The sequence below is a fragment of the Urocitellus parryii genome, chromosome 3 (assembly GCF_045843805.1).
Source record: "Urocitellus parryii isolate mUroPar1 chromosome 3, mUroPar1.hap1, whole genome shotgun sequence".
NCBI classification, from domain to species: Eukaryota; Metazoa; Chordata; class Mammalia; order Rodentia; family Sciuridae; genus Urocitellus; species Urocitellus parryii.
In genome coordinates this window covers 169218660-169246347 of record NC_135533.1, presented here as the reverse complement: position 1 = coordinate 169246347, position 27688 = coordinate 169218660, and the positions used below count along the sequence as shown (strand labels likewise).

Sequence of the window (27688 nt, the reverse complement as noted above, 5' to 3'; positions counted from 1 at the left end):
TGTTGATGGACACTTTGGATGTTGCCATGTTTTGTCTATTATGAATCATACTGCAGGGCTGGGGATGTGGCTCAAGCATGCGTGGCATGCGTGCAGCCCGGGTTCGATCCTTAGCACCACATACAAACAAAGATGTTGTGTCCGCCGAAAACTAACAAATAAATATTAAAATTCTCTCTCTCTCTCTCTCTCTCTCTCTCTCTCTCTCTCTCTCTCTCAAAAAAAAAAAAAAATGAATCATACTGCATAGCAAAAGTTATTTTTATTGAGCCCAGGGGCAATCCACCACTAAGCTGCATCTTCAGCCCTTTTTATGTTTTATTTTGAGTCAGACTGGCCTCAAACTCGCAATCCTCCTGCCTTAGCCTCCCAAGTCACTGGTATTATAGGCATGTACCTGGCTCAATGCATGTGATCTTAAAGCCTGCCCGTTCTGGTCACCCAGCTCAGAGCAGTGGCCCAGAGACAAACACAATGCTCTTATCTTGTGTACTCAAACACACAGGCCGAGAAGGCCCAGCTGGGTTGAAAAGGATGGGAAAAAAATCCTGGAAAACCTTTCAGATCATGCCAGATGGCATTGTGACATGGAGATTATGATGACAGTAATAGCTCCCAGGATGCCATGGCAGAGAGCTGTCAGAAGTCCTGTGAGTGGCTTCCACTGCTGTACCAAAAAGCACAGCCTGTTTCCACCAAAGAAACTCACGACAGGTGACATTTATGCAGTGGGTGACAGAGAATGAACAACTTTACCCTTAAATCCCTCAATCACAGCTACCCCAAAGGCCTTCCTCTGCTCAACCTCCCATAATAAACTGGCAGACCTGGGTGAGTCAGGTGAAGTTTCAAGATTGCCAGACAAACAGGAACATCAGGCAGCAGTGGTAGCTCCACACCCCGAACACACACCCCCACTCCCCTACCCTGCCCTGTTGCCTGTCCCAGTACAAGGGCTTGGTGAGCTCATCTCAGCATGAGCTCCTGACTCCCTCTGGGATCTTGGAGTACAGAGAGAGGTGTCCCTGGTAGTCCACAAGTCAGTTTTAAGATCAGCTCTCTTTGGATTAAATTGTCCCTGGTGCAAGGCCACCTCATTTACATAGTGTCAGGAACCATGAACCGTAGTTGCTCCTGCAGAAGGTGCCAGATGCTTTGCCGTGAGTTGACAGAGAAGCACAACTGGGGGTTCTGTAGCTACGGTGGATGAGCAGCTTCTGCTCCGTCAGAGGCTGTTCTGACTTTCATTGCATAATGAAAATATCAGGGCTTCCCAGGGTGAAAAAGACTTGAGATTCTTTTCTAAATTTTTTGCTTTTCCAAAGAAACTTGTTAGTGCAATACAGATAAGAAATCTTAGCAAATAATTTGCTTGTATACATACAAGAGAGAAGAATGGATAAGGGTCAGAAATGAAGAAATAAAACTGACACTGTTTGCAGGTGGCAGGCTGGTATGCATAAAAAGTCTAAAAAAATCTGTAGACAATTTATTGGAATTAATAGGTAAATTTGGATGAATACAAGATAAGTAACCCCAAATCAGTTGTAATTCCCTTAGGCCAGCAACAAGGACCTGAACAGACACTTCTCAGAGGAGGACATACAATCAATCAACAAGTACATGAACAAATGCTCACCATCTCTAGCAGTCAGAGAAATGCAAATCAAAACCACCCTAAGATACCATCTCACTCCAGTAAGATTGGCAGCCATTATGAAGTCAAACAGCAACAAGTGCTGGCGAGGATGTGGGGAAAAGGGTACTCTTGTACATTGCTGGTGGGACTGCAAACTGGTGCAGCCAATTTGGAAAGCAGTATGGAGATTCCTGGGAAAGCTGGGAATGGAACCACCATTTGACCCAGCTATTGCCCTTCTCGGACTATTCCCTGAAGACCTTAAAAGAGCGTATTTCATATTTTATTTAGAGACAGGGTCTCGCTGAGTTGCTTAGGGTCTCACTAAGTTGCTGAGGCTGGCTTTGAACTTGTGATCCTCTTGCCTCAGCCTCCTGAGCCACCATGGGATTACAGGCCTGAGATTACAGGCCTGGATGCCCAGCTCCAGCCCTATCTCTTGATGTATGACAAAGGTAGCAATGGGGTAAGTGGACTGTGTTAACTAGATATCCAGGGAAAACAAAGCTTAATCTTGACCCCTTTAGTTGGCAGAATTACTAAATTGGTTTCTCAAAGATGTCCCTCCCTAATCCCCCAGGATCTGTGATTCTGATGACATACCATTCCCATGGTGGTTATGTTATATACAGTTATGTTGTATATAGCTGATTTTGAAACAGGGCGATGTCCACATGGGCCTGATCTAATGACATTAACCCTTAAAAGTAGAGGGGCGCAAGCTGGTTGTGTTGGTGCACGTGTGCACGTCGGTAATCCCAGCGACTCAGAAGCCAGAGGCAGGAGGGTGGTAAATTCAAGGCCAGCCCAAACAAGTGCTATTGAGTATGAGTTTCTTTCTTTTTATTGTGGAAAAATATACATGACATTTAAAAAATAAACGTGTGAAGATATGCAGAAATTGTAACCTTTATGCATTGCTGGTGTGACTGTAAAATGGCATAGTGACTGTGAATAAGTTTAGTGTTTCCTCAGAACAGAAAACAGAATTAACATACAATCTAGCAATTCCACTCCATAGGTATATACCACAAAGCACTGAAAGTAAGGACTCAAACAATATTCATACGCTAATGTTCATAACAGCAATCTTTAAAATAGTCAAAAGATGGAAACAAATGGCTGGGCATGGTGGTACATGCCTGTAATCCCAGAGGCTTGGGAGGCTGAAGCAGGAAGATTGCAAGTTCAAGGCCAGCCTCAGCAATTTAGCCAGGCCCTAAGCAACTCAGTCACTTAGGGCCTGGCTAAGTTGCTGAGGCTGGCTTTGAACTCGTGATCCTCCTGTCTCAGCCTCCTGAAATGCTGGGATGACAGGTGTGTGCCACCGTGCCCAGCTTGGGCTTCTTGATTTAGATCAATAGAGTCTTCAATGACTTCTGTCCCTGAAATAGGAGCAGTTTGGTGCCCAGCTTGGGCTTCTTGATTTAGATCAATAGAGTCTTCAATGACTTCTGTCCCTGAAATAGGAGCAGTTTGGCTTCTTTACTAAATCTGGAAAAGAACTTGATCTTGAGACATTTATTCATCCCAACTTAATTCTTCTGGTTGTTTCTGTTCTGTAAAGTGGCAGCTAAGTCTAATCTCCAACTTTGTGAGTCAGAATTTACTCTTATCATTCAACCAAAGAAACTGGGCCACGGGGTTTTCCTTCTGGGCCATTGCATCATTTTTTGGCTGGCCTAACCGCTTAGAATCCTTTGGCCGTTCTTTCATCGAGGGTGTCATTTTAAGTTAATGAAAATATTTGTTCCTTCTGCTCCCCGTTTCTGGAGCCATAGGTCAGGTTTTCCAGTTCCAGGGAGCTCCACCTGGTGACGGGGTCCTCACTTGCCAGCCCTGGCTCTCTCCACCCTGGGTTCAGTCGGCCTAGCTGGCCGCGCCCTGGCCTCTGGGTTTTACACCTTTCCCAAAGTCTTCAGCAAATGCTTGTTGAATATCCAGTAGCTTGCTCAGGCCTCGCCTAGTCCAGAAGGGCTTCCCAGATCCTCCTTGATCTGTTTGAGAGTTCTAGAGAATTTGAAGACTATTAAAAAGTAACCAAGAAAATACAAAAGAACCCATAATCCCTCGAATCATTTTCTTTAATTCCTCTGTTGTTCTTTCTGCCTCTCTCCCCCCACCTTATCAGCGTATAATTCAAAATGTTTTAGCAGAATCAGAATCAGAATCCATAGTATAAAAAATTGGGTCCTGTTTTTTTTGTTTTTTGTTTTTGGTACTGGGGATTGAACTCAGGGGCACTCGACCACTGAGCCACATCTCTAGACCTATTTTGCATTTTATTTAGAGACAGGGTCTCACTGAGTTGTTTAGTGCCTCACAGTTGCTCAAGCTGTCTTTGAACTCCTGATCGTCCTGCCTCAGCCTCCTGAGCTAGTTGTGCCCAGTGGGTCCTGCTTTTTACTTGAAATAATGTCATAGATATTTTTCCATATTATTGAATATTCTTTAAACCTCTTTAAATAACAAAAACACTACATTGTGTAGCTATTTAGTGATTTAGGTAATACATTTTCTATTAATGGACACTAAGATTAACATTGATTAACATTCTGATTTTATTTATTTTCTTTTTTGTTTCCTTTCCCCTCCCCACTGTCTTTATTTTATTTATTTATTTTTTCATGCTAGAGATTGAACCCAAGAGCACTTTAACCACTGAGCAACATCCCTAGACTTTTTGTATTTTTTTTTTTTCTTTTAATACAGGGTCTCACTAAGTTGCAGAGGGTCTTCACTAAGTTGCTGAGGCTGGCCTCCGACTTGCAATCCTCCTACCTTAGTCTCCTGTGCCACCATGTCCAACTTCTTTTTCTAATTTTTTTTTTTACATTTTTTTTAGTTGTCAATGGACCTTTATTTTTTTTATTTATATGTGGTGCTGAGAATCAAACCCAGTGCCTCACACATGCAAGGGCTCTACCATGAGCCACAACCCCAGCCCATTCCTTTTCTAATTTTAATAACACTGTTTGAACATGTTAAAAAATTATTTATGGGGGCTGGGGATGTGGCTCAAGCGGTAGCGCGGTCTCCTGGCATGCGTGCGGCCCGGGTTCGATCCTCAGCACCACATACCAACAAAGATGTTGTGTCCACCGAAAACTAAAAAAAATAAATATTAAAAAAATCTCTCTCTCATTTCTGGAAGTACAATCACTAAGTCAAAGGGCATGAGGACTGTTTTGTTTTGGTGGTGCTAAGGATCAAACCCAAGGCCTTGCACATGCTAGGAAGGTGCTCTACCACTGAGCTACAAAAGGTGTATCTTATTGGGATTTTTTTTTTTTTTTTTTTTTTTGGTACCAGGGATTGAACTCGGGGGTTCTTAATCACTGAGCCACATTCCCAGCCCTTTTTATTTTTTATTTTAGGACAGAATCTTGCTAAGTTGCTGAGGCTAACTTTGAACTTGGGATCCTCCTGCCTCTGTGTCCCAAGCCCCTAGGATTACAGGCGTGCACTTCTGTAACCAGTGAATTTTCTCTTTTAACCTTTCCTATATCCTTGGCAGAATGCAACATTTCCCCATGTTGTTGATGAAGAAATTGAGGTTCAAAATCATACAGTTAAAGCCAGGTGTGGTGGTACATGCCTGTAATCCCAGCAGTTTAGGATGTTGAGGAAGGAGGATCACAGGTTCAATTTAGTGAGACTGCAGGCAACTTAGACTCTGTCTCGAAATAAAAAAAGGCTCAGGATGTGCCTCAATGGTTAAGCACCCTTGAGTTCGATCCCTGGTACAAAAAAAAAAAAAAGAAAAGAAAAGAAAAAGAAAAAAAATTGTATAGTTAGTAAATGAATGAGCCAGGATATGAATGAATGAAAAAGTTCACATTATGGTGCCATGATTTAGAATTTTGAAATATGCTCGCTTCCTGATAAGGAGAGCTTTTAAGCTAGCCAACTTTCTTGCATTTTTAATCTTTTGTGTAGGCAATGCACTCATTGAAAAATACCAAAAAGAACACAAAAGTCTCCCTCCCACCTCTGTTCTGTTCCACTTACTTCTCACCTCATTCTCTACCTCCGCTCTAGCTACTTGTCTTAACGATGCCTTTTTAGTGTTCCCACACTTTTGTGTGCAGATACAAGTAAATAAGACTCTAAATCCTTATTTCCCTTTCCCCTTATTTTTACACAAATGTTAAGACCAGTGGGTTAAGGTTATTTGCTTTTATAGGACTTTGCTTCTTTTTTAGTGCAAAGTATATCACAAAGTGAATCTCTGATTGAATTAATTATTTTTGATCTTGGAGAGCTTCTTCACGTACAGAGTTCAGTTTGTTTCTATGGTAATTTCATATTGAAATTGATATGGGGCCAAACTGCACCACTTCCAAGTCTTATGTAACCATCAGAAGCCGAGCTTCAGCCCCCCGCCATATGTTGTGAGAATCAGAGCCAGAGGACGGGGTGCACACGGTTCCCAGGAAAGAAGTTAGCCCTCTGGAGTCTCCAGAAATGTATTTTAGCAAGAGGTTTATTAAATGTGACCTGTTTCTTAAGAAAACACCTCTTTTCCCTTCTTAGTGCTCATTGAGGTTGAAGTCCTGGGTGGTCTCCCAGACAGTAAGACCTGGGAGAAGTTTGTCCCACCACTAAGCAGGACATCTAGGGAGGACCGGTCCCCCTCCTGAAGCCACTTACCAGAGCATGCTACCTTTATCTCCCCTTAGGTACTGGCGGAGGACGTTGGGCATGCAGGTCCGCTACGTGCACCATGAAGACTATCAGTTCTGTTACTCCTTCCGGGGCAGACCGGGGCACAAGCCGTCCATCCTCATGCTCCACGGATTCTCTGCGCACAAGGACATGTGGCTCAGTGTGGTCAAGGTGCAGTTCCAAAGCCTTCTCTCTCAGACAGAAAAGGTTTCCACTTGCATGTGACATCATGGGCAATGATGGAAAGCAAAGGGAACCCAAGACCGCGCAGTTCAAGTTCAGTCTCAAAGTCAACACAGTGCCGTCTTCAAACTCTTTTGTCAGAAGAAGTTGATTGAGTTGAATATTATTTGTGAAACTTTAGAAAGCTTTTAACCTTGTGAATATTTGTTTAGGGAAGGTTTCTAACCCAGGCTGGGATTTTAAAAACCATTTATGCCTTTGTTTTTTTTAATGGGCACTAGGGATTGAACTCTGGGACCCTTGACCACTGAGCCCCATCCCCAGCCCTATTTTGTATTTTATTTAGAGACAGGGTCTCACTGAGTTGCTTAGGGCCTCGCTTTTGCTGAGGCTGGCTTTGAACTCGCGGATCCTCCTGCCTCAGCCTCCTGAGCCGCTGGGATTATAGGGGTGCACCACTGTGCCCAGCCATTTATTATTTTATACTCCAGGATTCCTTTCTCTCCCCCTGCCGGCAGTCATGCTGGTTTTGCTCCTTCCTCCCCTCCCCCACTTCTTCTACTTCTGCTTTTTTTTTTTTTTTTTTTTTTCTTGCCAGAGAAATGTTCTTGATCTGGCAGCTTCCTGGAATAGTTTTCCAGCTCACTTTTTGCCCAGGTGTATGTGGTGTGGTGCATGCTGTATTTGGTAAGAGTGAACAGGTAGTGAAGGCTGGAGCTTGCAGAAGTCATGGGAGGGCAGCGGCATCCCAGGCTCCCACCCCCCCGCAGGTATTATTTGGACTGAGAAGAAAAGGCTCACATAGCTTCTAGTGTCTTGGTCAATGGTACCTTCTAGTTCCAAACACCACCATGAAGACAGCCCCACTTCCTGTCCCCACCTCAGATAAACATCTTCTATGTGACTGGATGTTTATTGCTGATAACTGATGTTTCTCAGTTTCCTGTTTAAAAGTGGTGTCTTCTCTGCATGGAAGAGGTGGTTTAGGGTAACGATAGTCGCAAGAATTAGATCTTAGCTGGGCGCGGTGATGCACATCTGTAATCCTTGTGGCTTGGGAGGCTGAGGCCGGAGGATCATGAGTTCAAAGCCAGCCTCAGCAACTTAGTGAGGCACTAGGCAACTCAGTGAGACCCTGTCTCTAAATAAAATACAAAATAGGGCTGGGGATGGGGCTCAGTGATTGAGTGCTCCTGAGTTCAATTCCCAGTACCAAAAAAAAAGTATTAGACCTTAATGCCAAGAAAAAAAAAATTGAAACCAGCATCAGGGTGACGAGACATAATTTTTGGGAAAACATTTCTCTTCTTGGCTCTGAAGATGGGCAGGACTCTGGGAGGATCATCCTTCCTGTTTCCTTCGGTGGCTGTACAGCTAGAGTGAACTGTGGAAGAAAAAGGAAAGGAGGAAGATGGCTGTGCTCAGCAGTGTCAAGGAAGAGCGGGAGAGAGCCTGCTGGCCTGAGCTCTGTCTCCTCTTCCCACTCCTCCCCTGAGCCCCTTTCCATCTATGTCTTAGTCCTTGGAGGCCTCTGCTCCCTGTGAGGCTACTGACCATGCTTATTCATAGTAGTCGGGTAAAACAGGCCCAAGAAAGGCTGTCCAGGTCTTGGCAAGACAGAGGGACCTCCCAGCAATGTGAGCAGTCACCTTTTGCACACCACACACTGATTCTCTGGGTCTCTGTATCCTTAGTTCCTGCCAAAGAACCTGCACTTGGTCTGCGTGGACATGCCAGGACACGAGGGTACCACTCGCTCCTCCCTGGATGACCTGTCCATAGATGGGCAAGTCAAGAGGATACATCAGGTAAGCAGGAGGCGCCCCCCAAATTTCCAAGACTGGGTCTTGCACATCATCCCATGCCCGACCCTTAGGAGAAGGAAAGAGAATTTCACACTGACTCCTGACCAGTATCTAGAACATTCTGTCTGAAAGTGATCGCAAACCAAATGGCAGGTGGATGAGGTTCATGATCAGCTGTGGAGGGCTTGGGCTAATTACATGCTCTTCTCCTCTAAGTGGACTGTGTCTGTGAAGAAGTACATTCTGAGCATTTTCTCAGCTCTTGGCAAAAGGAGTCAAGAATTCTTCAATTCTATTTCCCTGTTTGGAGGTCTATTTTTCTGCTCACCAGCTGCATGATAACAGCAGTAGCACCTCTGCCTATCATCTGTCTCTAGCTCTCTTCCCCTGAGCTCTCAAGGTCATAGGGGCTCATGAGCCATTTCAGGATTGTGTAGCTCATAAGTTTCAGGTTAACATTAAGTATTTTTCTCCAGATGAGGATATTGACTTAATAATGTATGCCACCTCTATTAAACCATGTGTTGTAGTTGTTCTTATTATTATTATCTGCAGTGCTGGGGATCAAACCCAAGGCCTTATGCATGCTAGGCAAGCTGTGTGCCACTGAGCTACATCCTGAGCCCCTAAACTTTTTTTTTTTTTTTTAATAAGATCAGGAACCTTATCTCTTTGGCTCTTTGCTCTATCCTGGCACCTGACCCTAGTTCCTTGTACAAAATATGTTTTTAGACAATAGGTGGATGGTTGGTTGGAAAGGACAGGTTTTAAGTTAGGGCTGCAATTTTTTTTTTTTTTTTTTTTTTTGGCTGGGAATTGAACTCAGGCACTCAACCACTGCTGAATATCCTCAGCCCTGTTTATATTTTATTTAGAGACATGGTCTTACTAGGTTGCTTAGGGCCTCACTAAGTTGCTGAGGCTGGATTTTACTTGCATTCCTCCTGCCTCAAACTCCCAAGCCACTGGGATGACAGGGGTGTGCCACCACTCCTGGCCTAGGACCACAGTTTTTGTAAACAAAGTTAAACTGGAACACAGCCAAGCTCCTTTGCTTAGGGATTGTCTCTGACTGCTTTTGTGGTGTAGCTGCAGAGCTGAAGACTAGAAACAACCGACTGTATGTCCCACGACACAGAAAATATTTACTCTCTTGACCTGTATGGAAAAGCTTACTGGCTTATTAATTAGGGGTATACTTGAAGATTTATACCTAGATGGTCACTTGCCCTGGTTAAAGAGAAGTCCATCCAGGCACCAGGCTTGTCTCGATAAAGGATCTAGGAGAGTGTCAGACCTTCTCTTATCAGTAGCCATTCTCAGCTGTCCATAGCCATGTTCTGTTGGACGGGGACCTCTGCACTGGAATTACCTTTGTCATCGTCTCAGCTGTGTAACCACCTCCTTCTCGTTTCCCTTCCTAGTTTGTGGAATGCCTTAAGCTGAACAAAAAACCCTTCCACCTGATAGGCACCTCCATGGGCGGCCACGTGGCTGGAGTGTACGCGGCCTACTACCCATCGGATGTCTGCAGCCTGTGTCTCGTGTGCCCTGCTGGTGAGTCATGAGGCCGAACTTCCCTGTGAGAGACTGGACCAGGGTGGGGTGAATCTCTGACCATCTTTTAAGATTATCTTTTTTTTTTTTTTTTTTTTTTTTTTTGGTACAGGGATTGAATCCAGGGGCACTCGACCACTGAGCCACATCCCCAGCCCTATTTTTTATTTTATTTAGAGACAGGGGAGACAGGGTCTTACTGAGTGGCTTAGCACTCGCTTTTGCTGAGGCTGGCTTTGAACTCGTGATCCTCCTGCCTCAGCCTCCTGAGCCACTGGGATCACAGGCGTGTGCCACCATGCCTGGATTAAGTGTTGCCCTTCTGTGTAATGCCAGCCACTGTGGACTCTCTCGTGTCATGCTTCAGGATTATAGGAAAAAATGGGCAACCTCAAAGGGAATCAGTCTCAGCTGTGCCCTAATGCTTTTCTGGGGGCAGAAGGCCTATGTTCTGCCCCAACCCAGGGACAGCTCAAGAGAAGATTCATACACTCCCTATGCTCTGGGAGAGGACCAAGGGGGTCCAGGACAAGGGAAGAAGGAACAGTCCGTCACTCCAGCCCTGAGTTTTCCTTCTAACCTGTGGTGCCTCAGATAGCCTCTAAACGATACAGGTGTGCAAAGGGCATAGGCCAGGTGCTTCTAGGCTTGTTCTCATATTCTGTCATATGTAAGTGTTAAAATGAAGATTCTGCTTCAAGAGGTTGAGTCTCCTGCATTTGGGTGGGGGGGGAGCGTCCAGGTGTTCCTGATGCATGGACTTGTGTGAATAACCAGCCTTAAAATACCTTGAAGGATTTTTTTTTTCCTTTGTTGCTCAGCGCATGGTTTTGACTTTGAGCACACATGACAGTGCCAGTTAAAAAGAAATCTTGGGAGGCTGAGGCAGGATAATAGCATGTTCAAAGCCAGCCTCAGCAATTTAGTGAGGCCCTAAGCAACACAGCGAGACCCTTCTCTAGATAAAATATAAAAAGAACTGGGGATGTGGCTCAGTAGTTAGGGGCCCCTGGGTTCAATCCTTGTAGCAAAAGAAAAGAAAAGAAATCTACTGGTGAAAGAAACTGGAAATGTATTAGCTTTTGGCTGCTATTGAAAGTTGCCTACATAAAATGGGGGTTGGATGAGCTGGACGCTGTAGCACATACCTGTAATCCCAGCAATTTAGGAGGCAGAGGGAAGAGGATTGCAAGTTCAAGGCCAGCCTTAAAAAAGCAACTTAGCAAAACTTTGTCTCAAAATTAAGAAATAAAAAAAAAAAAAAGGACTGGGGCTGTTTATGTAACTCAGTAGTATTGTAGTATTGCACCCCTGGGATCAATCTCTGCTACTGAAACAAAAGAAGATAGATGTATTGTCCAGCTGTTTGGGTTTAAATCCCACAGGTTTGCAGTATTCAACTGATAATCAGTTTGTACAACGACTCAAAGAACTGCAGGACTCGGCCGCCATGCAGAAGATTCCCTTGATCCCGTCTACCCCAGAAGAGATGAGTGAAATGCTCCAGCTCTGCTCCTATGTCCGCTTCAAGGTGCCCCAGCAGGTAAGGTGGTCTCAGCATGACACTCTTGCCCTCTACGTGGGGCTGTGGTGGTGAACGCCAGCTTCCCTGCTCCATCTCTTCATCTACAAGTAAACAAAAAATTACAAATTGAAATGAGTTTTAGAAAGGAAATGAAGATGGGGGATTGATTAAAAACAGAGGGACAGGGATAGCTCTAATGATCCTCTGTGAGGAGACCCCTTGTGCAGTATTGGAAAAGGCATACAAGTTCAGGGCCAGGGAAGGAGAGCAGATGGCTGGAGCTGAGAAAGAATGGGTTGTGATAACGTTGGAAAGGGAAATGGGGTCTAAATCAGATTCTCAATTAAAAAAAGAAATCTATTATGAGTTGTCAGGCATGGGAAAATTTTTTTTTTTTTTTTTTTAGAGAGGAGAGGGGGAGAGGGAGAGAGAGAGAGAGAGAGAGAGAGAGAGAGAGAGAGAGAGAATTTTTAATATTTATTTTTTAGTTCTCGGCGGACACAACATCTTTGTTGGTATGTGGTGCTGAGGATCGAACCTGGGCCGCACGCATGGCAGGCGAGCGCGCTACCGCTTGAGCCACATCCCCAGCCCCATGGGAAAATTTTAAGACAAAATAAATGATGGCACTTCCAAAATCTTTCCTTCCCAGGAGAGCAGAAATACCCAACACGGCTCACTGTGCCTTCTTGTGATTGTATTCACTTGTCTGTGTCATATACTCTAAGCTCTTAAGATCAGGGACTTTGTCTTAATTGGTTGTTCTGTCCCTAGATCTTAGCACAGTGCTTGCATGAGGTAGGTCCTGGGTATAGAGAGGATTGACTGATGCTTCCATAGGATGCCTTGACGATGTAGGGATGGAGAACGCGTGGGTGGGAGGATATAGGAATGATGGATACATAGCTCATGCATGATCTATACGTGCATGATCTCTGAAGGTGCACGCATAGATGAATTAGTGGCTGAACCGTTGGCTGGATGGGTGGCAGGATGTGCGGATACTGCAGGAATGGAAGATGGATGGATTAGTGAATCCAGGATGGGATAGACGCAGGAATATATGATTTAGGGAAGCAGGATGGATGGATTCATCCATCAAGCAAGAAGAGGTGAAGGATGGATGGATGCAGGATGGTTAGAGGCAGGAGTGCAAGATGAATAGCAGAACAAAGAAAATGTCTGATGCCAAGCACGGTATTGTGCAAAAAATTTTCATTGGTCTCACCTCGGCCTTTTTACTTCTAAAAACCATTCAGATTCTAGTCACGCTCCAAGGGGTCGGTTTAGTCAAAGCAGCCATGAGTGGGTCTTTCCAGCTTCAGTCAGTGCACAGGACTCTGGAGAGAATACATTTGAGGGACTAGCTGTGTTCCCAAATACATGATACATGAGAGGAGTAGCAGCTGCTCGTGTGAACCCTGTACTCTACCTATGACTCCTGAGGCAGAGGAAGTGGAGGACTGTGTTCCTTCTGGCTATAGCTGCTAATTATTATTATTATTATTATTATTATTATTATTATTATTATTCCCAGGGATTGGACCCAGGGGCCCTTAACCACTGAGCCACATCCCAGTCCTTTTTTATGTTTTATTTAGAGACAGGGTCTCCCTGAGTTGCTTAGCGCCTTGCTAAGTTGCTGAGGCTGGTTTTGAACTCGAGATCCCCCTGCCTCAGCCTCCTGAGCCCCTGGGATTTCAGGCATGTGCCACTGTGCCCAACCTGGCCATGGCCACTTCTTTGGGTCAGCAGGCCAGGTACAGGTGATTTGGCCTGTCCACATTTGCTGCCACCTTTACCAGTCCTCAGCAAGGAGGGCAAAGATGATGCTAAATGATGAACAGAGCAGTATGAGACCCTCTCCAGAATTTTCTCAATAGATTATTTCTTCATTGTTAATAAGCCCTTTATCCCCAATGTTTCAATTTTAAAAAAACTGTTTTATATTTGGATATCACTAAATAATTCCTTGATATTATATTCATCCTCATTGCATCATGAGCTAAGCAGAGAATTTCTCAAGATAAAGCAGCCGTCAGGCCATGTTAGCTGTGTTTTCTATCCTGCAGGAGACCTTGGGCTTCACAGTATTACCCAAGTTCCTCCCTAATTTAAAAGAAAAGCCTTTTAAGATCCCACTCCCCACTGCATTGTATCATCATGAGAATTTGTAGGACCTGCCTTTGGCAATGCAGTAAATTGCTAGATTTTCTTCCCCTTTTGTAGTGAAGCTTTTCTTCCCCTTTTATAGTGCTAGGGACTGAGCCCAGGGTGCGTGCTGGGCAAGCACACAACCATGGAGCTGCATCCCCAGCACTTTTAATTTAATTTAATTTAATTTGTTTATTTTTTAATATTTATTTTTTAGTTGTAGTTGGACACAATACCTGTATTTTATTTATTTATTTTTATGTGGAGCTGAGGATTGAACCCAGAGCCTTGCCCGTGCTAGGTGGGTGCACTACCGCTGAGCCACAACCCCAGGCCCATTTTAATTTTATTTTGAGACACAGTCTCGCTCAGTTGCCCAGGATGGCCTTAAACTTGTGATCCTCCTGCCTCAGCCTCCCTAGTAGCTGAGATTACAGTTGTGTGCCACCACCCCTGGCTCTGAGTCTTTTCTTGCCATCTAACTTTGGGCTCTTTATCCTCAGATCCTGCAAGGCCTTGTTGATGTCCGAATCCCTCATAACAACTTCTACAGAAAGTGTAAGTAGCCCCAGCTTTCAGCTTGGAACGTATTGGAAGTCACGCTTCATGACTGGCTGCCTTTCATTTCTTAAACCTCTGCAACTTTGAACGTTTCCTGGACCCCTGAGGAGAGGAGGTGGTATCCTGGACTGGATGATCTCTTGTCTGTACTGCAGTGTGCCCAGGCACTACCTGGCACACAATTTTTTTTAAATTGTTTTTTATTTAGTCTTTTTAGTTATACACAACAGTAGAGTGTATTTTGACATATTATACTCACATAGAATATAACGTCCCATTCTTGTGGTACGTGATGTGGAGTTTCACTGGTTGTATATCCATATATGAACATAGGAAAGTCATGTCTGATTCATTCTCCTGTCTTTCCCATTCCCATCCTCCCCACCCGCACTCCACCCTGTCCAATACGGTGACACCCCCACACACACACACACACAGAGCCCATCTTTTGTGAGTCAGTATCTGCGTATCAGAGAGAACATTCAGCCTTTGGTTTGTTTGTAACCAGGCTCACACTTAACTCCGTTTTCCTTTTGTTCTTGACAAGTGTTTTTGGAAATCATCAATGAAAAGTCCAGATATTCCCTTCATCAGAACATGGACAAGATCAAGGTCCCGACACAGATCATCTGGGGGAAACAGGACCAGGTATGTCATAGGGCCCCGCAGAAGACTTGCCTTGAGGAAAAGCAATTTTCTGCTATCAGGAGAGGCGGCGGATAGCCATGCCATGTGCCAAGGGGCATAGTTCTCTGATTCGGGAGTAGCGACATTTGATTTTTAAAATGAAAGGCAATTTAAAATTTCTTTTTTTATATATCATACTTATATTATTAATAACAAATCTTATTAAACCTCTACCTATTTTCTGTAAATCATTCTCTTTTTAAAAATCTTTGAAATCTGTTTTAATTAGTTATACATGACAGTAGAATGCACTTCAATACGTCATATATAATGGAGTATAATTCCTCATTCTTCTGGTTGTACGTGATGTAGAATCCCACTGGTCTTATAGTTATATATGCACATAGGATAATAATGTCTGATTCTTTCTAATGTCCTTACCCCCTCGCCCCCTCCCCGCTCTTCACTCTCATCACCTCTAGTCCCAGCCACTTGGGAGGCTGAAGCAGGGAATCCCTTGAACCTAGGAGTTGGAGCCCAGCCTGAGCAACTTAGCGAGATCCTGACTTGAAATATAAAGTGAAAAAGGGCTGGGCTGGGGGTGGAGCTCTACAGTCCCAGAGTCCAATCCCCACTACTGCAAAAAAAGGTGGGGGGAGAATATGGGAATAAATTTTAGTAGGTGGTTCTGTCGGTTTGGTAGGGCAAAGTACCATAGCCTCAGCGACTTAAACAGCAGAAGCTTATTGTCTCACAGTTCTAGAGGTTAGAAGTCCAAGATCAGGGTGTCAACATGTTGGTTCTTTCTGTGGGCCCAGAAGGAGAATCTTTTTGTGCCGTTCCCCTAGCTTCTGCTGCTTTCTGGCCTCTTTGGCATTCCTTGGTTTATACATACACTCTCCTCATTTCTACCTGCATCTTCACATGGGATTCTGTCTGTGTGGCTGGCTGGCTCTCTGTCCAAATTTCCCCTTTTTATAAGAACACCAATAGCTGGGCATGCATGCCTGTAAACCCAGTGGCTTGGGAGGCTGAGACAGGAGGATGGTGAGTTCAAAGCCAGCCTCAGCAACTTAATGAGCCCCCAAGCAACTCAGTGAGACCCTGTCTCTATATCAAATATAAAAAAGGGCTGGGGATGTGGCTCAGTGATTAAGCACCCCTGAGTTCAATCCTTGATATAAAACAAAACAAAAACCCACCAGTCCTATTGAATTAGGGCCACCCTGTACCCATATACTTCATTTTAATTAATTACATCTGTAATATCTCTGTTTCCAAATAGGGTCACATTCTGAGGTACTAGAAGTTAGGGCTTCAATAGGTTTGTGAGGGGCACAATCAACTGATTAACAGGCTCTGCAAAGAGATTCTGATTGACACTCCCAGAAGCTCCTTTTCTAACTGCTATTTAGAAATCATGTCTTACTGAAAGTTCTTCAAAATGTGCAAAGCAAGAGGAGGCAATGAGAAATGAAGCCTTTAGAAGGTCTACAATGCAGACAGAGGGATATTATCTGCTCAACAGTGTGCTATTGAATATTATAAGAAAGGATATTGAAGTTATAGTCAGTTTTCTGATGCTGTAATAAACTGCCCAAGACCAAGTAGTTTATAAAGACTGAAAGTCTATTTGGCTCAATTCTGGAGGCTGGGAAGTCCACAAGCAGGGTATCAGCATCTGCTCAGTGTCTGGGGAGGGTCTTCTTGCTGCTTCATAACATGGTAGAGGGATCACATGGTAGAACAGAGCACGCATACTAGACACAGCTCACTTTTATTTATTATTTGATTTTTTTAAATTTTTTTAATATTTATTTTTTAGTTTTCGGTGGACACAACATCTTTGTATGTGGTGCTGAGGATCGAACCCGGGCCACACGCATGCCAGGCAAGCGCGCTACCGCCTGAGCCACATCCCCAGCCCTATTATTTGATTTTGAGACAGAGTCTCTCACTAAGTTGCCCATGCTGGCCTCAAACTTGCAATCTTCCTGCCTTCGACTCCCAAGTAGCTAGAATCTCAGGTGTGTGACACTGCACGTGGACCTAAGTCACCTCTATAACAAAATTATTCACATGACACTGAACTTACTCCATGGCAGTGATACTAATTTGTTAACGAGGACACAGGATAAACTTTCCAACCCATGAACTTTTGGGGACATATCCAACCCACATTAGGCTCTGACGTGAAAACCATGGTTGTGAGCCCGGTCAGGGCTATGAAAAAAAAGAGAGGAATCAGGCTGCAGTCCCAGAGGCCCACGAGTGCACAGATGGCCCAGGCAGAAAACACTGGAAGGAGAAGTCAGCTGTATGCTCACGGTGCGTGCGAGAAGGCAGGGGATGGATGGTGTCTCAGGGCAGCCAGGTGCGGCCAAGGATGCACAGCACAGGGACAGAGAAAGGAGGAGGGTCTCCTTTCTGCCGCAGCCAAGGGACTGAAAGAAGCTTTGTGCCTCATTAGAGAAGCGGGATCCAGACTCAGCCAGAAGGGAGTCACTTGATCAGAGACCAAAACCAGAACAATGAAGGCCTTTCTTCATTGTGAGAATCTCAAAGGTGGATGGGGCTCTCAGGGGGCCAGCAGGGAGAGGCTGTGCCCCGTGGTCCTACAGAATCCAGAGCTCTGGCCTTGGGGGCAGCAAGTCTCCATTCCAGCCCTGCCTTTGCTCTTCCTTAGCCTGTGACCTTGAGCAGGTCACCCAGCCCCTCCAAATCAAGGGTGTCTCTTCCACTGCTGGGGTTTTCGTGAGGCTCTCATGAGCTAATGTGTGTTGCAGTGGTCTTTCTCCAGTTATCTAAGAACACGTGATTTATTACACATGTCCTTTGCCTCCACTCATGGTCCAGAATTTTCTCCCAGACTCTGAAATCCATTTTGCTCCAGGGAAAGAGCCCAGCATTCTATGGGTCTGCCACAAATAATATGATCAAGTCCCTTGCGTTTCATGGACCATCCCAGGACCGAGACCAAACAGCAGAGGTGACAGGGATCCTTTATTTCATGACTTTTTGCTCTCTGGCTCTTTTTCTACTCTGTCATCAATAGTTGGTGTCATAGCACACATCCCCATCAGGCTGAATTCAGCCTCTCTCTTCTTTGGACCCCTATCACCTGCAGCTCTACTGCCCAACCAGAGGGGAAGCTGGGTGCACTGCCATCTATGCGAAGGGGGACTCCTGGATTTGGGCAGTAGACAACCTGTACAAGTGAACCTGGCAGCCCTTCCTGAGATGGTTTCTATACATTAATTTAAGCACTTCTCCTCCCTATTCAGTCCACCAGAGTAGGAAGGCCTTGTGGAGAGAGACAAGGGAATTACTCTTTATGTCTCTTTTCCCTGCTGGCACGTGCCTGGTAGGCAGGAGACCCAGAGTACACAGTGAGTGAGCAAGCAAGAAAGTGAGTGAATGAACTAGCAGAGGGACAAACCCATCAGCTAACTGCCAACACGTCTCAAGTCAGTTAACAGGTATTTATTAAGCACCTACTATGTATCTGATTCTATATAGGCCCTGGAGATACAGGAGAGACCAAGATAGGACCCTGCTCTCTGGCAGCTTATGATCTACCGGCCACTGTAATGCATGACAGGGTTAGAACATGGGTGAGATGACGGAGATGTATCATGCAAGTTCCAGAGTTGGATCTTATCTATAATTGTAATTTTAGGGGAGGAGGTGTTTACCAGAAATTGAACCCAGTGGTGCTTAACCACTGAGCTACATCCTTCTCCCTTTTTTATATTTTATTTAGAGACAGGGTCTCGTTGAGTTATTCAGGGCCTTGCTAAGTTGCTGAGGCTCACTTTGAACTCAGAATTCTCCTGCCTTAACCTCCTGAGCCACTGGGATTACAGGTATGTGCCACCACCCCCAGCTCATATTTATAATTTTGATACTTTGTTCATCATGCATTTTTTGCATTTGTGTTTATTTTATAAAATACTGCATTAAAATATTTTTCATCTTGATTGCTGAGTATTCTGATGCCCATTTAAATTTTATGCCCCTGGTGAATACCTCATTTGGCTCACCTCGTTCTGTCCCTGGCCTAGGATAGAATGGAGGCAAGATTTTTTTTTCCTTGTCATTTATATGAATAATCTGTTCGAGAAATTGCTGCTCTGATTCCGCAATTGTGCATATTTCATCAGGGCCCATTGAGCAATTTCACATGGGTGGCAGTGGAGAATGCTGGTTTTGTAATGCCAACCAGCGTAACAGTGCCCAAACCAGAACTCACGTGGGGATTTTGCCCTTGAGTTGTGGTTTCTGGTTTCTCTGCAGGATGCAAGTTCCTGTCTTCTCACCAGTTGACTCCATCTGCATTCCCTCTCAGTATTTTTCCATATCACTGAGCTTCACTCCTGCCCAAATAGTGACCACAGCAGATATGTCCAAGCTCTGCTGGCTGCTCCCCTCTCCCTGGGCTCTGTATTCCCTCATCCTTTCCCTGGGTGCTCTGAAGTGCTCCCTTCCCTGGCTGAGGCATTCTGTCCACCTTGCTTCTGGGTGGGTAGAAAACCTTCATTTCCAGGCACGGTGGTGGCTTCTGCCTGTAATCCTGACAACTCAGGAGGCTGAGGCAGGAGGATCATGAGTTCAAAGCCAGCCTTGGCAACTTAGTGAGGCCTTCAGCAACTCAATGAGACCCTGCCTCTAAATAAAACATTAAAAGGAGTGAGGATGTGGATCAGTGGTCGAGTGCCCCTGAGTTCAGTCCCTGATACAAAAAACCAAAAAACTTCATTTAATAATCTGGGTGGATGAGACTAAAGCTCGAAAACAAAAATATGCTAGAGTAGCCGGGCATAGTGGAGCACACCTCTAATCCCAGTGGCTCAGGAGGCTGAGGCAGGAGGATCGCAAGTTCAAAGCCAGTCTTGGCAACTTAGTGAGGCCCTCCGCAAATTCAGTGAGACCCTGTCTCTAAATAAAATATAAAAAAGGGCTGGGGATGTGGCTGGCTGCGGTGGTTAAGAGTGCCCCTGAGTTCAATCCCCAGTAACAGAGAAAGAAAAGAGTGCTCAAATTGGGTGGCCTCTTTGCTTTTGCCATGAAGGTTGGAGAGGAGGGGCCCTCTTGTCTGGGATGAGTTGCAGGTGAAGGCCATTAAGAGAGGGGCAGTGAACGCAGATCCTCCAAGTAAGGACGCTGGGAGGGAGATCACCAGATTGGCATAAAGGTAACGGGAGGAAAATGAGAGCCCTGGGAAAGTGCTGGCTTTCATGCTGGAAAAGCACTCCCTCTTATTCATCAACCTCAGGGTCTGGGTCACACAGCCCTGGAGATCCCTGAAGCTTCTTCCAAAGAGGGACCCCCTGCTCGTGGTAATGAGCACTCACCTCTTCCTACAGTTGGGGCTGCCCTACTCCAGCTGAAAGGCTGGCTGCTTAAGTCACTCCCCTTGACCCAGCCCCTGGCTCCCAACCAGCGTAACAGTGCCCAAACCAGAACTCACGTGGGGATTTTGCCCTGCTTCCCCACGTGCCTCGAGTGGTGGCCTTCCTTCTGCCCCTCCCTACTTTCTGCATGCTTTATCTTGCCACCTTGCTCCTGGCTGACCCTGTGCTTTCCATGACTTCTCGCCCTCCTCCTCATTCCGTGAAGAACCCGTGCCCCCACCCCCGGCTCTCCCAGGATTCAGGAAGAATAAGGTCTTCTCAGCTCCTCCCCAGGGCTGCCAGCCTCCAGGATCCTCCCCTAGCAGAGCTCCTGTCACATCATTCAGCATTTGTCTCTTGACCTGTCTGCCTCCCCACCAGACCATAACCTCCTCCCAGAAGGGACTGTGTCCCTTCCACCAAAGTATCACTGGCCGTGAGCTAATTCTTGATACCAGATTGCAGAATCCAACAGGAGACAGGCTGGTCACTTCCACCAGGGCTCCATCAATGGCACCCTGAAGTGACTTGGTCCTCCCGTTCGCCCCAACAACCTGACCCCTGCCAGGTCTCCGTGGGAATGGTCTTCACAGAGTGTCCCGTCTCTCTCCCTCCCTCTCCTGCAGGTCCTCGATGTGTCTGGGGCAGACATGTTGGCCAAGTCGATCGCCAACTGCCAGGTGGAGCTTCTAGAGAACTGCGGGCACTCGGTGGTGATGGAGAGACCCAGGAAGACGGCCAAGCTCATCATCGACTTTTTCACTTCTGTGCATAACGCAGACAACAACAAGAAGCTGGACTGAAGCCCTGGCCTGCAGCCTGCACCCGGCACTCGGCATCCACTCCTGTCCCCAGAACCTGACGCGGCCACCACTCTCAGGGAACCTGCCCCAAATGCGGTCGGAGCGCCAGTGTCCCTGAGGAATCCAGTCCCCTTTCCCCAGTATCCTTGGTTCCACAGAGCTTCAGGGGCCACAAGGAAACCCTCCAAGATCTTTTTCCCCAAATGGAAACTAACATGGAACAAAATCAGAACACCCAGCCATGAAGTCTCCTGAGAGGTCTTCAGGTTCCAAGAGGCCATCTGGGACCGTCGTCATCCAGGACGTTTTCTTTAGGAGGTTCCTCACACTGGGAGACTTGTTGCTTCAGATATATTTTCCTGCATGGTCAGTGGCTTCTGTAGGAGAATTAGTCCTCATTCACCAAACCCTCTTGTTTAGGTCTAAGATAAGGTGTTGCACAGAGGCCCATCTGTGAATGTGCCCATGAGCCACAAGATCAGGGAGGAAAATGGCACGTGCAGAGAGCCACAGCTCCAGCGTGGCCGGCCCTCAGAACTGCCTGAGCAGCAGAAAAACACATGGGTGGTTTGTTGGGCACCCGCAAGTCAGGTATGCAGGGAGTGAACCCAGAAGAGTCGCAGAAGGAAGAGCACCTGGTAGGGTGGGTTTCCTAGATATAATTTTATTATTTCCAAAAATAGGACTAATAAAGCAATAATGTTCTAAACATCTATCTAAATAATCAGACCCGAGTTCCACCCACAAGCGACATGTGAGCCTCTTTTCTATTTTGCTGTGCTACTGAAAACCCTTGGATGTAAAATACTAGTTTGTTAATGAATTCTGTGAATTCTGTGAACAGTAACGTGATTGAAAATTGAGTCCAAACAGCTGTAAAAGTGACCACAATGATGTGAAATAAATAAGTCTAGATCAGCTGCTTGCAGGTGGTTTCTATTTCTGAGCTCCTAAGTAAGTGCAATGTTGGTGGATATTCTGTTCAGTTTAGAATATATTTTTAAAATAAGGTGTTAGGGCTAGGAATATAGCTCCGTGGTGGAGTGCTTGCCTAGGGTATATGAGGCCCTGGGTTTGCTCTCCAACACTGGGGAAAAATGATAACAATAAGGTAAGGCTTGTTCTACAAGCATTGGAAGCCTTTGCTCGGATGATTGATTAGTTTCATTTTAAGAAATCATATTTGCAGTCAGCTATGGTGACACATTCCTGTAATCCCAGCTACTTGGGCTGCTGAGGCAGGAGGATTGCAAGTTCAAGATCAGCCTGGGCAACCTGTCTCAAAAAAATAAAAAGGGCTGGGAATGTAGGCTCAGTGGTAGAGCACCTCTGGGTTCAATCCCCAGTCCCTCAAAAGAAAAGGAAGAAATGATGATTGCAGTTTTTATTCAAGTAAAATTCTACATTAAAAACAGAAATCATCAAACTATTCCTTTTGACTCGCTTCTGTTGCATTTAGAAACCCTAAACTCAGGAGCTTTAGTCTTTCAAACCTTTTTTTTATAGAGAGTCTACAACCAAATAGTTCTGGAAATAAAGCAAGATGAACTATAGAGTTTAAATGAGCATTCAGGAAGTGGTCTGAATATTTTAATTTTTTTTTAGAGAAGAGTAGAATATGGATCTTAAGAAGACACAAAAATGTAACATCAAACTTGTGGGATGCAGCTAAAGCAGTATTCAGAGGAAAGTTCTTAGGCCTAAGTACATATATTTAAAAAGAAGAAAGGCAGAAAAGTTAATAATTTGAACTTCAATCTGAAGAAGGTAGGAAAGAAATACGAAGTCAGAACCAGAAGAAAAAGGAAATAATAGAGATGAAAACAAAAATCAACAGACTAGAAAAGAAAGTAGATCATAGATATTTTACTTGTTCTAATCTCCTATTGTCACCAAGAATTTCATGGGAGAGGGGGTCCCTCTAGGCAGGTCTGAGTGGGTGAGAGATGGCTTCCTCGGGATCACTGTAGAAGCCCCAGACCTGGGATCAGTATCAGATCAGCAGCCTTCCTGAGTGAAAGAATTCTTGTCCTCCGGGTTAAATACCACTGAGGATCACATCCAAAGGAATTTCTAAGCTGGATGTGGTAGCACATACCTGTAATACTAGTGGCTCAGGAGGATCACAAGTTTGAGGCCAGCTTCAGCAGCAACTTATTGAGGCCCTAAGGACTTCCTTAGTCTCAAGATTTAAAAAAAAAAAAAAAAAAAAAGGTTGGGTATGTGGCTCAGTGGTTAAGCATCCCGGGGTTCAATCCCCTGTACCAAAAAAAAAAAAAAAAAAAAAGTACAGATTTGGGTGAGGGGGAGTCATAGCTGAGACAAGAGGTATTGTCCTCAAATCACCTGCCAAGGTCAGGATCGGAGAGCAATGGGGCAGGGGCTGCTGTTCTGGTATTCCCAGCTGCCCCAGGGCTCTGTGGCCCAGTTTTGCTGCCCTGTGGGCTGGTAACAACCAGGGTGTGGGCCTGGGGTTTCCTGAGCCCTTGGTGGGCGCAAGGGCCTTGAGTGACCATCATGGCCTACTCTGGGAGAGGGAGAAGATGATTGCCTGCTGGGCTCTCCTTTGAGCAGTAGGGTAGCCCCTTCCCCTTGGCTCCTGGAGGAACTTCCCTTTATGGGTTCCTGGGTCTTTGGTCTCTAGACCCTCGCAGCAATGAATAGGAACACTGCCACAGCTAGGGAGCTCCAGCAGGGTCCAGTGGAGAAAGCAGGATGCTGACAATCCCCGGGATCCAAGGCCAAGCTGGCTGGGGAAGGGCAGGGGGCAGATGACTGTCCCTGGAAGACCTGTAACTCCTGGGAAGGCATCTGCTTAGATAGGAACACAAGCCCAGGTCCACAACCCCTCACCAAAGTTCTCAGGACCAGAAGTGACTTGAAGTGTTCCTGTTTAATGTTCCCACACCCACCTCTATGTGTGATCAAATAAACACATCCATATTTCTGCGTGCACATAAGCTTAGCCACAGTAAATGGGACCAGAGCTGTAAAGAGCTAACTCTTAGTTCAGACGAAGTGTCGGTGCCAGATCAAGAGATTTGGTGTCCAGATTTTTTTTTTTTCCAGGATTGTTGATAAAGGATGGGAGAGTGTAGACCAGGTTCCAGCTGTTCTGAAAAGTGTTCTTTCAGCTGGGCAGGGTGGCACTTGCCTATAACTCCAGCAGCTCAGGAGACTGAGGCAAGAGAATCAAGAGTTCAAAGCCAGCCTCAGCAATGGCGAGGTGCTAAGCAACTCAGTGAGACCCTGTCTCTAAATACAATACAAAATAGGGCTGGGGATGGGGCTCAGGGGTCCAGTGCCCCTGAGTTCAATCTCTGGTACCAACACAAAGCCAAAAAATAAATAGCTTATCTGAGAAAGAACACCCCCATCCCCACCCTCCTGGTACCTGGGAGCAAGCCCAGGGCCTCAGGCATGCCAGGCAAGCGCTTACCATTTAAAAAGGAGCAACCTCCAAGTGGTTGCACCATAACTCTCTCTTGTGCCCATCAGTAGCTAATATTTTACATAATAATTATTAGTGTTACCAAAATGATATTCTGTCACTTGAAAATAAAACAATATAGCCAGGCATGGTGGCTGGTGACTCGGGAGACAGGAGGATCATAAGTTCAAGGTCAGGGCTGGGGATGTGGCTCAAGCGGTAGCACACTCGCCTGGCATGTGTGCGTTCCATCCTCAGCACCACATCCAAACAAAGATGTTGTGTCCGCCGAAAACTAAAAAAGAAATATTAAAAAATTCTCTCTCTCTTTCTCTCTCTCTCTCTCTCTCTCTCTCTCTCTCTCTCTCTCTCTCTTTAAAAGAAATAAGTTCAAGGTCAGCCTGAGCAACTTAATAAGACCCTGTCTCAAAATGAAAAATAAAAAGGGTTGGGGATGTGGCTGGGCAATAGAGCGCCCTGGGTTCGATCCCCAGTGCTGCAAAAGCTGTGCATACACACGGGCATACCTAGGAACAGAGAGGCCCCTCTGGGCAGTGTGGATTTATTTATTTATTTTTTTTTTCTTAACAAATGGAGTCATGCAGGCCATTCCTGTTGCCCACCCCACCTGCTCTTTTCTCTTATTTCTGTGCCTTAAGGCTATTCTAGACCCAACCCACAGATTCCTGAGTTCCCCTAATGGGGCATACAGAGAAAGTGTAGGGACCCCTCTGAACGCCTGGCAGAGGATCTCTGAATGTTAAGAAAGGATCAGAGGCGCGACCAGATGCAATCTGCTTCATTCCAGGATGGTTATCTTCTCCCCCCAAATTCTCCTTTCCTGGGCTTTATTTGAAAGGGGAGAGGTCTCTAAAATACTTCTAAGGGTATTCTCCATCACCTAAATGCATTTCGGAAATGCTGAATGAGGCAAGGATCGAGAGCCTGGCTCCAGTCCCAGCACCCACACGGCAAAGAAATGGCTCTGACAGAGCCAAGACATCCTCAGATGGCAGTGAACCAAGGTAGTGGGTGCTGACACAGGAACCAGGCATCCCACTACCACCCTGGACGACACAGGTGGTTTGGACCTAAGCTGGAGCCTCAGGTATGTTAGACTATTACCTGGTGAGCTGCCCAAACTTCTCCTGCCTCCTCGGGTTGCTGTGTAAAATACGGGATACCCAGTAGAATTTTTATTTCAGATGATCAATAAATACATTTTTAGTATAAGGATGTCCTGTTGATTGCTTATTTGAAACTCTGACTTAACTGGGCATCCTGTGTTTTCATTAGCAAATGAAATCTGGCCAGTCACAGTGGTGGAGGAGGAATAGGAAGGATTGCCCCACCACACCCCCTTGCCTACAAGACCGAGTCTTCTGGCATCCTCTATGCCCCAGGGCACCCATGGGTTCCACCTATTGGCTTAGCTTCCTCCCTAGTAGCACCTTGCTTTTCTCTACGTGGGTTTCACACGAGAGCTGGTCTCCCAGAAGCAGGGGCGTGCTTTTCAGTGCTGCTGCTTTGGAGAGGATGCTCAGGTAGGCGTCAGGGAGCAGCTCCCAGCCCAGTTGTGCACACGGGAGGACACAGAATACTGCCTTTTAGTCACCAGAGCCTGGCTTCTTAAGACACATGACTTAACCTTCATGCTTTGGAGTGTTTTGTTTGGGGAGAGGGGTTACTGGGACTTGAACTTGAGGGGCACTCGACCACTGAGCCACATCCCCAGCCCTTTTTGTATTTAGAGACAGGGTCTCCCTGAGTTGCTTAGGGCCTTGCTTTTGCTGAGGTTGGCTTTGAACTCACAATCCTCCTGCCTCAGGCTCCGGAGATGCTGGGATTATAGGCTTCATGCCTTGTTTTCTTCTGCTATGAAAGGTGGACATGACGGTGACAATGCAATCCATGGGACAGTATGAGCAAAAGCTGTCAAACTGGCAGTTCTCCCTGAGCAGAAACAGGGAGTGGCTGCAATTCCAGAGCTTTCAGCTTCTGATCATTTTCACTTCCTTTGTCTTAACAAAACCTGCTGACACACGGAGCATCATTTCCTTTGGATGGATGGACAGTGGTGGGGCTGGAATTCCTCTTGGACCCCTCTCTTGCCTTTTCTTCAAGTTGAGAAAGCTCCTCCCCTTTAGCAAAAGCCACTTGACATCAGTTACTAAGGCCGGCAAAGCAGAAGGAAGTGTGGCTTTAGCTTCTTCTCAGCTGCCGTATCTTCTAGAAACACCAGTCCTCCAGATCTGCCCAACAACTTTGCCCTGAATGACAGAAATAGCCCCAAAGAGCCAACTGACTGCACCTAATGAAATTCAGGGCAGTTCTATAAAGATTGAGGCAGCTTTGTGTGCTTTGATTTGGAGTGACGTTACACTGCATCATGGAGAAGGAAAAGCCAGCTGAGCATGGTGGCGTACACCTGTGGCTCTAGAGGCTCTGGAGGCTGAGGCAGGAGGATCGAGAGTTCAAAGCCAGCCTCAGCAACTTAGGGAGGGCCTAGGCAACTCAGTGAGACCTTGTCTCTAAATAAAATACAAAATAGGGTTGGGGATGGGGCTCAGTGGCTACACACCCCTGAATTCAATCCCTGGTTTAAAAAATAGAAGAAGAAAGAGGAAGAAGCCCCCATACCACCCATCGGAGATGACACTTCAGCTCAAACCAGTGGTTGCCTTTGGAGAGAAGATGCACTGGTTGGGGAAGGGGTAAGAAGGAGGCTTACTTTTTATTGCATTGATATCTTTGAGATGATACACTGTAAGCCTACAGCGCCCATCCAAAAAATAAAGTGTAGTTGAAAAGCAAAGTCAACTAACAACACCTTTACTACTCCAAGGTATCTCTTATCCTCAACTTTGGATTAACCAGACAGCACTGAGAAAAGTCAAGCAGGTGGGAAGGCACTTCCTTTTCAGGGTTCGATGCAGAAGGAGTGAAAACTAACCAAGGTTTTTTTGATCCCTGAAGTACATGAGCTGTTCTGGGTTTTGTCTTTTTTTATTGGGGGATGGGGCAGGAGGGGGGATGGGGGTATGGCACAGGCTGGCAAGATAGATGGGTTTGCCGGGTGGCTGGTTGAGGGAGGTCCCCATTATTCACTGGTTCCTACGCACCAGACACTTTACACAATCAACCATTTTCCCTTATAACTTTGTGGGGTGAAGGCTAATGATCTCTCCGTGTGAGGAGGAGGCCAGGTAGGAGGTATAGGATGGGTTTGAAGCTCATTCTGGGAGCTTCCAAAATCCAAGCTTTGTTGAGAAAGAAAATGGCAGCATCCGGGGTCTGTGTGGATTTCTTCCACCTACTTCCCCATCTGGGAACCAGTCATGTC

General features: G+C 45.8%; 1 protein-coding gene across 4 annotated transcripts in view; it reads left to right on the top strand.

The window, feature by feature from the left end:
• Positions 1-21868, top strand: part of Abhd6 (abhydrolase domain containing 6, acylglycerol lipase) — a 45304-nt gene extending 23436 nt beyond the window's left edge. For 3 of the 4 annotated variants that reach the window (XM_026402024.2, XM_026402025.2, XM_026402023.2), the window contains 7 exons: positions 6322-6478; positions 8185-8298; positions 9720-9852; positions 11238-11395; positions 14035-14089; positions 14640-14740; positions 20739-21867. In XM_026402024.2, the coding sequence (XP_026257809.1) occupies positions 6322-6478; positions 8185-8298; positions 9720-9852; positions 11238-11395; positions 14035-14089; positions 14640-14740; positions 20739-20915 (895 nt within the window). In that variant the 3' untranslated portion in view covers positions 20916-21867. Of the gene's footprint in view, positions 1-6321; positions 6479-8184; positions 8299-9719; positions 9853-11237; positions 11396-14034; positions 14090-14639; positions 14741-20738 lie in introns of all 4 variants that reach the window. The other variant, XM_077795637.1, reaches the window with a different exon arrangement.
• The last annotated feature ends 5820 nt before the right edge of the window (positions 21869-27688 follow it).